Source organism: Diadema antillarum, unplaced genomic scaffold (genome assembly GCF_040938485.1).
Source record: "Diadema antillarum isolate AM-2024a unplaced genomic scaffold, OU_Dant_1.0 seq00000507_RagTag, whole genome shotgun sequence".
Lineage (NCBI taxonomy): Eukaryota > Metazoa > Echinodermata > Echinoidea > Diadematoida > Diadematidae > Diadema > Diadema antillarum.
In genome coordinates, this window is record NW_027271462.1 from 2337356 (window position 1) to 2350025 (window position 12670).

The 12670-nt window shown below is 39.5% G+C and overlaps 1 protein-coding gene across 1 annotated transcript in view; it reads left to right on the top strand.

Annotated features, from left to right (window-relative positions):
* Window positions 1-988: 988 nt before the first annotated feature.
* The window catches only part of LOC139734050 (A disintegrin and metalloproteinase with thrombospondin motifs 9-like), a 206661-nt gene continuing 194979 nt past the window's right edge, over window positions 989-12670 (top strand). Inside the window, exons 1-3 of the mRNA XM_071644866.1 lie at window positions 989-1293; window positions 2249-2604; window positions 11624-11789. Coding sequence (XP_071500967.1) covers window positions 1200-1293; window positions 2249-2604; window positions 11624-11789 — 616 coding nt within the window. The 5' untranslated portion in view covers window positions 989-1199. The remainder of the gene's footprint in view (window positions 1294-2248; window positions 2605-11623; window positions 11790-12670) is intronic.

Genomic DNA, 12670 nt, shown 5'->3' on the forward strand with positions numbered 1-12670 from the left:
AAGGCATGTTTGACAGATAATGCCACTGGCAGAATATTGGTTTGGAAGTTTGTTTGTTTGCTTTTTTGGGGGGGGGGGTGGGTGAGTGTATCCAAGTAATCTGAAGAAAAATAGTAGAAAAATCATTATGAAATATATGGCACAAATTCAGACATTCATTCGGCCAAGTAAGTGATGTTGAGGGCATCATGATTAACATAAGTTAAAATGCATTTGCATTCTATAGTTCCTAGATCTATGCAGCTGCCATCAAGGAATATATGATTGGTATATTTCAATGAATGAAACAACCAAAAAAAAAAAGTAGAAGGAACGGGGATGTAAGAGACCGATTGATGTATGTGTTACAGTAGAGATTCAAGAAAATGGTAGCAAGAAATCAAACAGTAGGTAAGATAGGGAAGCTGATAGAAAATAAAGCTTGTAGCCATGAAGTGAAAGAATGAAGTAAGGGTTAATTTGAAGAGAAGACAATAGTTGGACAAAGAGCATAGAATAAGGTGCATTGAAAAGTTTATCTGCAACTATATTTTTACAAATGATTTCCACCAGTCAGAAAAATGTATTCTTCGATATTAATTAGCTTATGATAAAATAATATTGATACATGAGATATCACTTCACCATGCACTGCCACATGGAAGTATGGTTGGGTATGATGTGTTCTATCGATTTCTGGTAGCACTTTGCAAATGAATTGACTGTCAAAACTTTTGTCAAGTCACTTCGAAGTTTTCTTTTTCTCATGTGCTGATTGGCTGTTCAAGTGATAAAGGCGGAGCCTATCTGGTGGCCACGCCCCTCCAGGGATCGCACTTGTGGCCCGTGTTCAGATACTAGTAGGCCGGTGATAGCATGTTCGTGAATACGTGCTCCCTGTTAGCTTATGTGTAACCAAGTACTCAGGTTGTACCCGGCGAAATTCGGGCATGCATGTATTGTCGTGTATGGGTACACGTACTGATGAGCAAGTCGTCCGTGCATGGTGGGTGCATTTTCGTCGGAATACCTTCCCCTGGACCAGAAGCGGCAGCATGGTACCACACCGGTGTGACTAGCTAGCGATCAGTAGGGTCAGGGTGCTAGTTGTGCACGACGGTAATAGTAATTGTGAACCAGGCAGGGCCCTTTTGGCAGATTGTTTATGAATGGGCGAATTTGTAGTGTAGTATGCAGTGCGGAAAACAATTGGTGTAATCATGAAAGGAATACAGTTTACGTGGTGTTGGATTATTTTTTGCTGTGGATACGTTCTTTTTCTACATGTATCGGAATCAAGCGGTAAATTTGATGGTAAGTTTGACATAGGAATCGCTATTTTGATTTGTATACTTGTACTAGGTCAAGCAAACATTCTTGGTGATTTTGCGTGCAACTGTGTCATTCCTACTAATCCTAGGACTAGGAGTAGGATCCCATTTCTTGTCAACTAATGAACTAGACTAGGGATTGTGTATTGCCAATAATGGGTGACATTAAAAACAGTAATATCCATGAACATACCTTGTGGTCGATCTGGATTTGGTAAGTTTACATTGACTGCCATGTAAAATTAACAATTGTATTTTAACAGTCATTTTTTTTAAAATTAATTTGCTAGAATTATTATTTTTTCTGCATGAATCTTTAGACAGCATCCCCCCCCCCCCATTCAGTGACTGTTATTGAGTATTAATTAATGAATGTCAAATAGATGAAAGATTATTGAAAGCCTATTTCTTCTCATGTTTTACAGTACCAAAGGTACTGGAATGCACCAGCGTAACTTGTCAAAATGCATTTCTCACGATTCCTCTAATACACTAATCTCATAATGCTTTGTTGATAACAGAGTTCAATAGCTCTCATAGTGATTATTTGCTTTGTCAATAGTGCTGGCATTGTCAATATTAACATTAACTTCAATCCCTACCCCCATTTTTATGCTCTAGATAGTGATGCATATTTTGATGAGAGAGGATTTCATACTTTGTCACTACAACTGACATTAATAGGAGAGGTGGTGGTAAATGTGAGTGCTTCGATATTTACATTTACATTTTATTTTGTCAATTTGTTGTTAAGAGTGTTATGAAGGAAAGGTCTTCAGATTTGAATAGGATGCTTGAATATTCACTGAATGACTTTTAAAAGGTATCAGCATATTTCTTGCAAAGGGTGTCATGGTCTCTAGCTCAAAGCTGTTTATAAATGTTAATAGGCAAGCATTGTCCAGTAAATTACGATTGTCTTCTTTGCATAACGACAGGTTTACATAGGCCAGAATGGACATCGTACGAAGTGGTCTCACCTGTGCTGTTGGAGAGGGGCAACGTGCATAGAGGACAACACCATTTTCAGAAGAGAAGCCTGTCATTTTCTGAGCGGGAAGACAGCAGAAAGCCCCACTCGCCCCAGTACCTTGTGGAGGCCTTCGGGGAGAAATTCTATCTAAGTCTGGATCGGGATGCATCCTTTATAGCGCCATCGTTCAATCTCCACGTGTCCGGGACGGGAGACGGGATGGATATTCATGATGTGGATAGTAGCACTCATTGTTTTTACGCTGGAAATGTGAATGGACATCCGGAATCGAATGTGGTAGTCAGCTTGTGTGGTGGAATGGTGAGTGCATGATACATACGATTCATCCACACCACATGTAATTAAGATAGTGGTGTTTCAGTACAACTCCCGCAAAAACACAAAAAGAAAGAAGAGAAGAAAAACAAACAGAGCAACGAGAATAATCAGATTTGCAAAAATGAATTGATTTGCACATCACTGTCACCAGGCTTTTAGTAATTTTGTGTATGATTTTGTCTTGTTATTAAGATGATATGGTGGTTAGCTTGAAGTGAAGTTTGTACTTGTAATATCATCGCTATTTATACCCTCTTTAATAGTACCCACGTTGTTGTCTCCATACTGGGAAAGATATTGAATTTGATCATCTTCCCAAACAGAGACCCTACCAAAGTTGCCAGAGTTGGTCGAGACTGCGATTTCTGGATAGTGGGACATCAGTTTACTTTATTGCAGTTCTACCGGCAGTGCCCTGGAACACACCTTGGATAGTTCATAGTCTTATTTTAGACCCCCTGTCATCAGATACTACAGGCCTACATCAAATGCGATACTGTTAGATCTCAAAAGTGTAGTCAACTAACCAAAGCAAACAACACCTCCCTGCTTTTGCAGGGAGTTACATTTGTTTACATTTGTTTACAGCTGTAATAGGCATGAGTGTCTGGTGAATGCTGACATCTTTACTCAGTCAGTTGAGACATTAAAGTGCAACGGTTCTTCGTATTGTAACGAGTTACAAAGACAGGTCTGGGCTGCACATCGTATAGATGCTAGGCATCAGTGGTATACAATACCAGACTAGGCACGATGCGTTGACATACCTCCATGCACAGTTCAAATAGATGTTAAAAGCACCCTACAGGTAAGCTGGCTTCCCCATTGACCAGCGAGGGGAGCTTCTCCCATTCTCTCTCTCCTTTTCCCCTTCTTTTCTTACCCCCCCCCCCCCCCCCCCCCCCGTATTTTTTTTTTTTTCCTCGGTTAGTAGAATTGATTCAACCTGCCTACTTCCTGTCAGAAAGGACTTGTATGAATGCCCACAGTGTGAGGGAATCACTGGAACAGCGGGAGTGAGGGAGAGAGAGAGAGAGGGCGAGAGATCCAGGGCTGTATAGCCAGCAAGTATTGTAATCCACTCAGTGCTGTACATTGCTAGGATTTTTTTTCCAATGTAGCTCATTATTTCAATTAATTATACTCTCTTTAAAAGGCACAACATTGAATGAAACATTCCAGTGTTTGTGATGCACATACCAATAGTAAAATGTTCAAGATTTATAATTGCAAATTATGCAGCACTTGTTAACCCATTGAGGACAAGTCCCGAGTATACCCGGACAAGTGTCTATGGGAAATGTAGAGGAACTTGTATATATGTTATAGTGTTACTTTTCTGTTGTTTATATACCTTCTGCAGATTGTCAACATTGCTGACGTATGAGTCGAGCAATTAGAACCGCGACTCGAATGAGCAAAGAGTCAAAGACTAATATAAAATGTGTGTTGTAACAAAATCAGCAGGTCCTCAACAGGTAAATTTACCGGGTAATACACTGTAGAAATGCACCTCATCAAGGGTTTTGTCACACTTCACCTGTTAACACTGACTTTTGTATGTACCCTGCACGTGTGTGTGTAAGTAACATGGAATTTTTCATATTCACACTTTTAATAGAATATATTTAACAAGGGATTTATCCAACTCCATGATTTTCCAACCTCCCGTTGAGTGAAAACTCTAGTCCTTTCAAAGGTGTAATTTGAATTCTATGCATATATTGATGACTGCTCAGTCAGGATAGCTGTCTTTTCTGGTTATATTGGTGGTGATATTAAAACCTTCTGAAGAGAATGTGGTTCTGAAGCATGAATTGCTCATTTGTATGAATTACCCATTATACACTGTGAACTTATACTGAAAAGACATTTATTCTAAAATAAGCACCATGCCTCATAAAAAGTTTTGAGATTGTGGAGATTATGCTAATCTGGAATATTCTTTGAAATACAACACGAAGTTCTGGTAGGATGGAGAAATTTAGGCAGTGAATGAACACAATGAGAATAGGACAACCACAAACTGGTTCACAAAAGGACACCCTCCCCAGCTGACTCATCCTTAGTGGTGTAATCGTGAGACTGTCATGGTAGAAGTTAGCAAGTGGTGTCCAGATGTGACCTACGGACTGCCTCCATCCAATCCCAGTGGCCACTGCATACTCAAACTGGATGGACTATTTTTCACCTCTGGCCCTCACACTGAAGGACTAATTCTGATGACTGTTTTCTTCCCTTGCGTTGCAAGGAAAGAACCTCATACCATACATGCTCTACATGAAGACTGATGTAGATTTCTTTGCTTCAGTCAGGTGGGGTATTGGTTTGTAATACTCTCTTGTGTGTGTGTGTGTGTGTGTGTGTGTGTGTGTAGATAGATATTGAGTACCATAATATCTTGTTAGGTTGAACTATAATATGACAGTGCAGAATATCACCTTGCAATGCCATGTGGGAATTCCTCCAATTTCAGAACAAATTTCAGTTGCTGTGTATAGTTTATATTTTTTTCCTGCCACCAAACTTGATATCAGGACTTTACTCAAGCATAATGAAAAGTTCTCCTGACCTGCCATGACTGTTAATCCCTGTAGCAGCCATGTACTTCAAGGGTGTATTCCACGAACAACACCTTTTCATTGATTGCAGATTACATTGCACATTTTCCCATGAACCACTCTTATGCGAGATTAGTAACTACAAACAAAAAGAAGGTGACAATTGATGACCCCCAATGATTTTCCAACACCTTTGGTGAAAAGCTTTTCTGCAAAAATCTGCCAATCTATCTCTCCAGGGGGAAATAGCCTTTGTTTTGGAATTACCGAGATACTCCATGAAGGATTTCGCCCGAGCGTGACCCAAGATGAGGTCTTTGGGAGTCGGACGGAAGCCAAACGTCTTCCAGGAGCTGGTACTAGTATGACGCAGGGAATTATTGAATGGAGATTGATGTGTGGGGGTGGATGGTTGGGGGTGTGTTACATCATGGGTTGGGGGGGAGATGCATTTCATGTAGAGACAATGTCGCTTGATCTGTTTATTTTTCATGCTAATCATTGTGCGTCACCCTTATGGCTTCTGTTTTCCTTGTTTGTTTCGAGCATGCATGTATCCTTTTTTTTTTTTTGGTGATTGTTACTTACTCATGCAAAACATTGCATATTATAAAAAATAGACAAAAACAACAACCACAAATCCAGTTAGAAGGCAAATATGTGGGAAGATCGTTCTTGAGGGAGTTAGTACAGAGCTGGGGCTTTCTAAACAATCAAATACTTCGAGGTATTATTTTGCTGATCTGTATGTTGAATCTGTACCACACTGGAAATGATGTTTCCTGGAAGATTTGGCATTCAGATTGGAAGTAGCATTGTTATCAAGGTGAAACTTTTTGATGTAGCTGGCCCTATGGTGAAGTCAGTTTTGGAAGTTCTGACTTTTAATATTTAGAATGATTGACCCCTTCAGGGAAATTAATCACCCTTAAAGAAGAGGTTGGTTTGAATGCAAAATTTTGGGAGTGCAACAAATCAGCAACTGTGTGTTCCAGCAAAGTAATTTATAACAATTCTAGACACAGTTTTTTCAACATTGAACTAATTTTACTGCAACAACAGATCTTTATATTGATCGATAAACATTGTAGTCTATCGTCTAATATCAAGGGCACATGTTATGTGTCATAAATGTGGAATAATACTCAGTGTAGACACTTTTGTGGAATCTGCACCCCATTAAAGTTTCAACTGCTGCAGACATAAAAAAGTAGGTATCGATCAACCCATTTGACAAATGCTCTCATCTGCAAAATTATAAACAAACAAAGGTCTGTGCAATTGGCCCAGCACAAGGGGAAAAAACAGAAAGTATTCAAATAACATGGCAGTTTTGTTTTATGGCAAGAGGAATAAGAAAAACCTAATCTCATTTCATTTCATTTCATTTCCAAAAGCACTGTACCAAATTTACTCCATTCAAGACTTCAGCAAGAGTTAGTTCCACTCTTGCTGAAGTCTTGAGTGAATGATTTGGTACAGCTAGAGTTAGTTCCATGCATACATGTGGTGAAAACACTTTGAAGGCCTGGGAGAAAGGCCAGCAAGAAGTGAAGCGAGGAGTCCTTGATGGTGAGCCCAGTCTTGGAGCTTAGAGGTCAGATTATTGGTGATGTCTAGGCACCAAGTGTTGGGGGGCAAACCCCAGGGTTCCTTGCTCCTCTGGAGTCAGGGGTCAAATGTTGGGTTGGGGTCAAAGTATGATACAAGGTGTGAGTCATGCCTGGGAGATGGTGTGACATCGTGGAGCCTGAGAAGGTGGTAGAAGCAGGAGGAGAGTCTCTTTCCTATATCTCCATGGTAGAAGCAACGAGATGAGTGGGGGTTGGAAAGGGGGATGGATTGTCTTTGGCAGGTGGAACATAAAGTCGGAGAGATGGATAGAAGATTTGTAGAATGTGAGACTGTGACACTATGGTGCTGATATAATTGTTTTAATACTATATCAAGGAAAGTCTGATACAACTTTACAATCAAGAAATAAACAATGTACCAAAGGTACATGTGAATCAATAGATTTATTTACATGACTACAATGCAAAAAAAATAAAAAATCATGAAAATGGCTGACTATAGGAGTGTGCATTTAACATATAGGCCTAGAGCAGTAGGGGTAAAAGTATGGACACAGAGGCAGATAAGTACATGTAGGCTCATAGATTAATCAAATACTACAAAACATATAATTCAAATGATACAGTCGTGTAGATGAAAAAAGGAAAGATAGTTATTTTAACTTTTCATTCACAGGAACTAAGTTTTGCATACAAGTTCATCCTTTGTAGACATCACATAATTTTAGTGACAGATTGGGTAAGACACTGAGGGAGAGAAAAAAAGGGGGCATGAACCAACGGAAACAAGCAGGAGGAATTTGTTTCTAAAGGCAAAGAAAGAGTGAAGTGAAAAAATAATTCAGAAATATCAATACCCTGAAGATTAACTTTGTTACTACTTGTTGAGAGCTTCATGCTCACATTTTGTCAGAAAACATTATTAGAACAGTGCTTCTTCCATGCCGCAAAGTTGACTTTCAAGGTAGTGATACACTTTGAAGATGAAAATGAGACTCAAAGGTGCGTGTGGTCCCAGTCAGACTGCAATGGAAGGAAGTGAGAAGTACACTGTCGGATGTCAATTGCTGTCATATTTGACTTTGGCTACAGAGTACTTCCTGACAGGGTCAGCTGCTTGCATTTAAAATACCTTCTTTATAGGCTTCTAGCCCTTTCTATGTCACCCGCTTTATCTGTGAATAACTGTTCATTACATACAAAAAAAAAGCCCATAACAAACAAACATTTAAAATTGAACAAAGAGAAGTCCTTGTGACTCAGAATATTGACAAAAATAACTCAAGCACTGCCCAGGCACTGCATGTTTGCGAAATCAGTCACGTCAGAAATATTTGTATTTACACTGTGAAATAAACATGGAATTTGTTGAATGAAAATGTTTGTTTGTGGGAGGGACAATGAAAGGAAGGTTGAATGAGGGCGTGACAAAGAATTGTGGAGGAGAGAGAAGGAAGGGAAGAAAAGGAATGTAAACAACAACAAGAACAAAGAGGGATTCCCCTTATACCACTGACAAGCCTGTGTGTAAGGAATACTAAATAGATCCCAAACAAACATTGAAAATGACGTTAAGTTCTTCTTTGATGGAAGATTATACTATTCACCATAATTGATTGTCATAGAATGACTGGGAAGGTAGAAATCGAGATTTTGCAGTCTTTGGGGATTGCCATCTGTACAATATGTTTAGCTGAGAAATGTACAGCTGTATTAGCCTACGGGTGTATATATACACTTGTATATACATCTAGCTCAACAATTCATAGGCTCCCAAAGTTTCTCCACGACTGATGTATGTAACATAATATGCTGTTCAGTGTAAGAGCCAAAGGGCATTAGATATCATGGAGTATTTATGCTATTATGGTTCTCAACCAGGAAGATGAACTCCATTGCACTCAAATATGTTATCACAGATACTAATGTTGAGATGTGTGATGAGAAGGAGACTTGCTGAAACTTGCTAAGGCATCTTGTGTAGGATAAGGTTAGAAGGCAACTTCCAACAAGTCACCTTCTTCACCTTGCCTTCTTTACCTCGCCTTCTTTGTTCCAGGCAAGGTGCCTCAGGTAGTTTGACAAGTTGCCTTCTTGTCCTAAACAAGGCACCTCAGAGGCAAGTTTCAAGAAGTTGCTTGATCTCTCAACACAGTGGCTTGTGCACAGTGAATGCCCTTTTGGTTCTCACTCAGTCAGGAATGGTTGAAATCCTCTGTGATAGGAACATGCTCCTTTTTGGCTCTCTTCCCAGAAACCTGTATTTAGCCTCCTGTTGAGTAGGAGTGGGTCAGCTGCAGCCAGAGCTAGGAGCTTTGGGCATATTACCTTTCCTTCTTTCTCAGGCAAGGGATTAAACCTTCAGCAAGAGTTACTAGGCTGCACAGATTGCTGGCTTAGAGGAGGACTCTGTCTTCTGATTTAAATCCAGAGAAAATTGTCCTTATTTGGACAGGCTCATGGCCAAAGACTGGTTATTGTGGGCTTCTTTCTGCCAACATCTGTTCAGGAAGCCCAGTTTGATGCAACCTCAGTCACAGGGCGGGGCATTCGGCAATCATCCCCTCCCCTTGGAATGACATCTTCCTTGACTGTTAGATCAGTCGTTTTTGAATAATTCAACAAAATGTTACTTTTGGCATGTATCAAGTCAGTACATACAATGAAAGAAGTTTTTCTTTTACATTTGCTGCTGCAATCATCCAGGTATTGTAAAAGCATCTGCATACCTCATGAATGACTTTTCATAATTTTTGTCATAATGGCATTGAAACCAAACATGTGTTTTTTACCTGTCTGTTTGCCACCGATAGCAGCCATCATTTTCTGTCCTGCGTTATTGCAATATGTCTTTCCACTTTGAATATTTGATTTGATTTGATTTATTTATTCTGTGTATGGCATGTCATTTTCCATTCCTTTTTCCCTTAGCAATATCATTGAACATACATAGGCCCTATATGGTACTACACACATAATTTTTTCATTCATACAACCCAGTGAAAACCAAAAAGAATCGTCTATCCCAGTATGGATTATTTACTTTATCCTCAGATGTGATATTGAAAAAAAAATGTGTCGGCTTTTACCACTACCAGGGATGTCAAACAATTCTGATTGTAATGATTTTGAGGTCTCTATGAACCATTTTCGATATGTTACATGATAGCTATGCTTCATGCTCTGTCATGATATTTAATTTATTGTTGTTTTTTTCACATTGTTATAACAAAGGTTAGACCTACAACGTACATTCTATCCCATTGAGGGTAACATTTGATTTGTATGCTTGACATATGGATTCTCTTTCCATGATCATCAATGTATAAAAAGATTAATATTCCAGAGGATTTCTCAACAATACATGCCTTGTTTTCAAGACTTTTTTTCTCTGTCTTTAAACTTTAATATTTCTGAACGGTGACTTGGAAAAACCCATTCTGTAGGGGTGCAGACAGGTTGTCTACATGCTAGTCTTGTATATATACTTTGGAGGAATGAAGACAGTGACAGGAAGAGAATCTTTTAGGATAACTTTCAATGCAGGTCAAAGGTCAGGTATGATGGAGGCTGGGTGGCACAGCTCAGGTTTCCTCCCTTTTCGAATCTTTATAGTTTGGGGCTCGGGCTGACTGTGGTGCTACCATGCACTCCACTGCCCTGGTACACATTGTATCTCTGAACTGGCCAACTAATAAAACACAGGTGCAACAATTTGTTGTTGAAAAATTGCCCAAAGTTTGCCCCCCCCCCCCCTTTACTTTTGATTCTGTTTTGAAGATGCTGTGAAAATTATCATTAGGAGACCGGGGCAGGTGTTACAGGTAGCCTCTGGGCCTGGTTCACATTTTGATGAACCCAGGAGTGTTAAGGTATGTCAGAAGTTGAATTCTTATCTGAAAAAAAAGAGCTCATTGCTATATGACCAAACTATACATGACCAGATGTTGTTGACAAATTGTCTTGTGTGTAAAATGCAGTCTGAGTGTACAAGTTGAAAGTCTGGAGATATTTCCACTGACGCATGCTGTGTTCTCCGGCTTCTCAGCGCTGTACAATAGGAGCGTTGTTTATGGACCCTCGAGCAACATTGATGATGTGCGATATGTGATACCATTGTATGGCAGCGGTATGATCGTAGCAAATTGGCAGGAATCAGGGTGGCAGGAGTTCGGCTCCAGCACACTTGGCTGGCCACTTGTGAATCGTGCCATCGAATCGCAACCTGCGGTGTGAACGAAGCCGAATCCTGCCTTTGTTTGAACACAGCTATTCTTGAGAGAGATCCATTTCCAACTCTTGGGTTTCCGCATGGCGGGTATTGGTGTGAAGAGTTCACGATGGTGATGGAACTCCAAAGTTTGGAGAGGATTTTGACGGCTATGTTTTGATGAGCATGACTTGGCGCACTGAAAAACAAATGAGGGAGGTGGGAGTGCGGTTATTATGACTAACCTGTGCAAACCCTCTTTAAGTGTCAGTAAATTACATTTGTAGATAAATCTGTTCACATCAGACTGGTGTTATGTCAATTTTAAGTTGATACTTTTCTAATGATTGACTGACAGCAAAATGACATCTATTCTAATTCCTTTTATATATCTTAGAAGCTGTGTGTCAAAGTACTTTTTGATAGCGTTTGTAAAATGAAGTATTTGGCATCTTGGTTACGATGCAAACACATCGATCATATCAGAATATGATTATTGTATCTTTGATTCTATTATAATTTGTTAGATGAGTGTATATTTGCAGATGCAACAATGGCGTACTAAACAGTTAAAAAATGTATCATGATCTTCAATTCAAGGCATTGCATATTTTGATTTTACAACGTTCCTCTTTTTTGTCTCTTTTCCCACATAGTTTGGTTTGTTCCACACACACAATGGCACACAGTTCTACATTGAACCCCAGGGGGGCACGAATAGTCATGGGGTGGATACGGACACTAAACCCCATGTCATCTACACAAGTGCGCCCCCATCAGACACCCATCTACGCAACACAACAGGTGGATGCGGCGTGTCAGGTAGGTGTTTTTATTTTTTTCCTGTTTTCTCTATGCAAGCACAGTCCAAATGTCTCACATTTGGTCAAAAGGAAGATCGGCTTTACTAAAAAAATCTGTCTACAAATCATGAGGATGTATGATGTGTTTGACGAGTGTTCAGGTTTGTCTGCTTTGTGTATGAGGTAATGGATACGAATGGGAATCATGATTGTACAATGTGGAAGTTCCCCTGTAGTGATACAATATATATATTGTGTGTGTATGCTGAAGGAGAACAGGTTTAGAAGCTCATGAATGTTGACAGAGAGATTCTTGTGACTGTCAGTTGTGTCCTATTTCATCAGATGTGTGAGAAGGAGATGCCCTCCTGTACACTTTCCTGTTAAAAAACCAGTAGCATGAGTTCATGGATGCGATTCATTTGCTACCCATCACGCTACATTCAGAAACCACATCAATATCACTGGTCAGTGAATATGTGCATCGAAATGTCATATCTTTCTTATTTCTTAGCCGTTTTTTTTTTTGTGGTCATTTTTGTATTGTTTTGTTGGGAATATTTTTGTCTTTCTTTTGAAGTTTATTTTTGGGGTGCATTTCCTCTTTATTAAGCAAAGGCTTCAAGCATGCTTCTGAGTTTGTGATTTTTGCTGTTGAAGAGATGTTTGCTTTTGATGTTTACAACATATTTTGGCTCTGCTGTTAGTTTTATAGTTTAATCCCACTGGCCTTAAATATTCCGTGCCATGATTGAGCAATATTTCAACGCTTAAAACCTGATCTTAGATATATATATGCATATTTAATCCCCCTCCCCCCAGCACATTGTAATTTTGAGGTGCCACCAAACCCATACATTTTATGGTCTTGGGAAACCAGCGATGTTGTCCTTACATGAT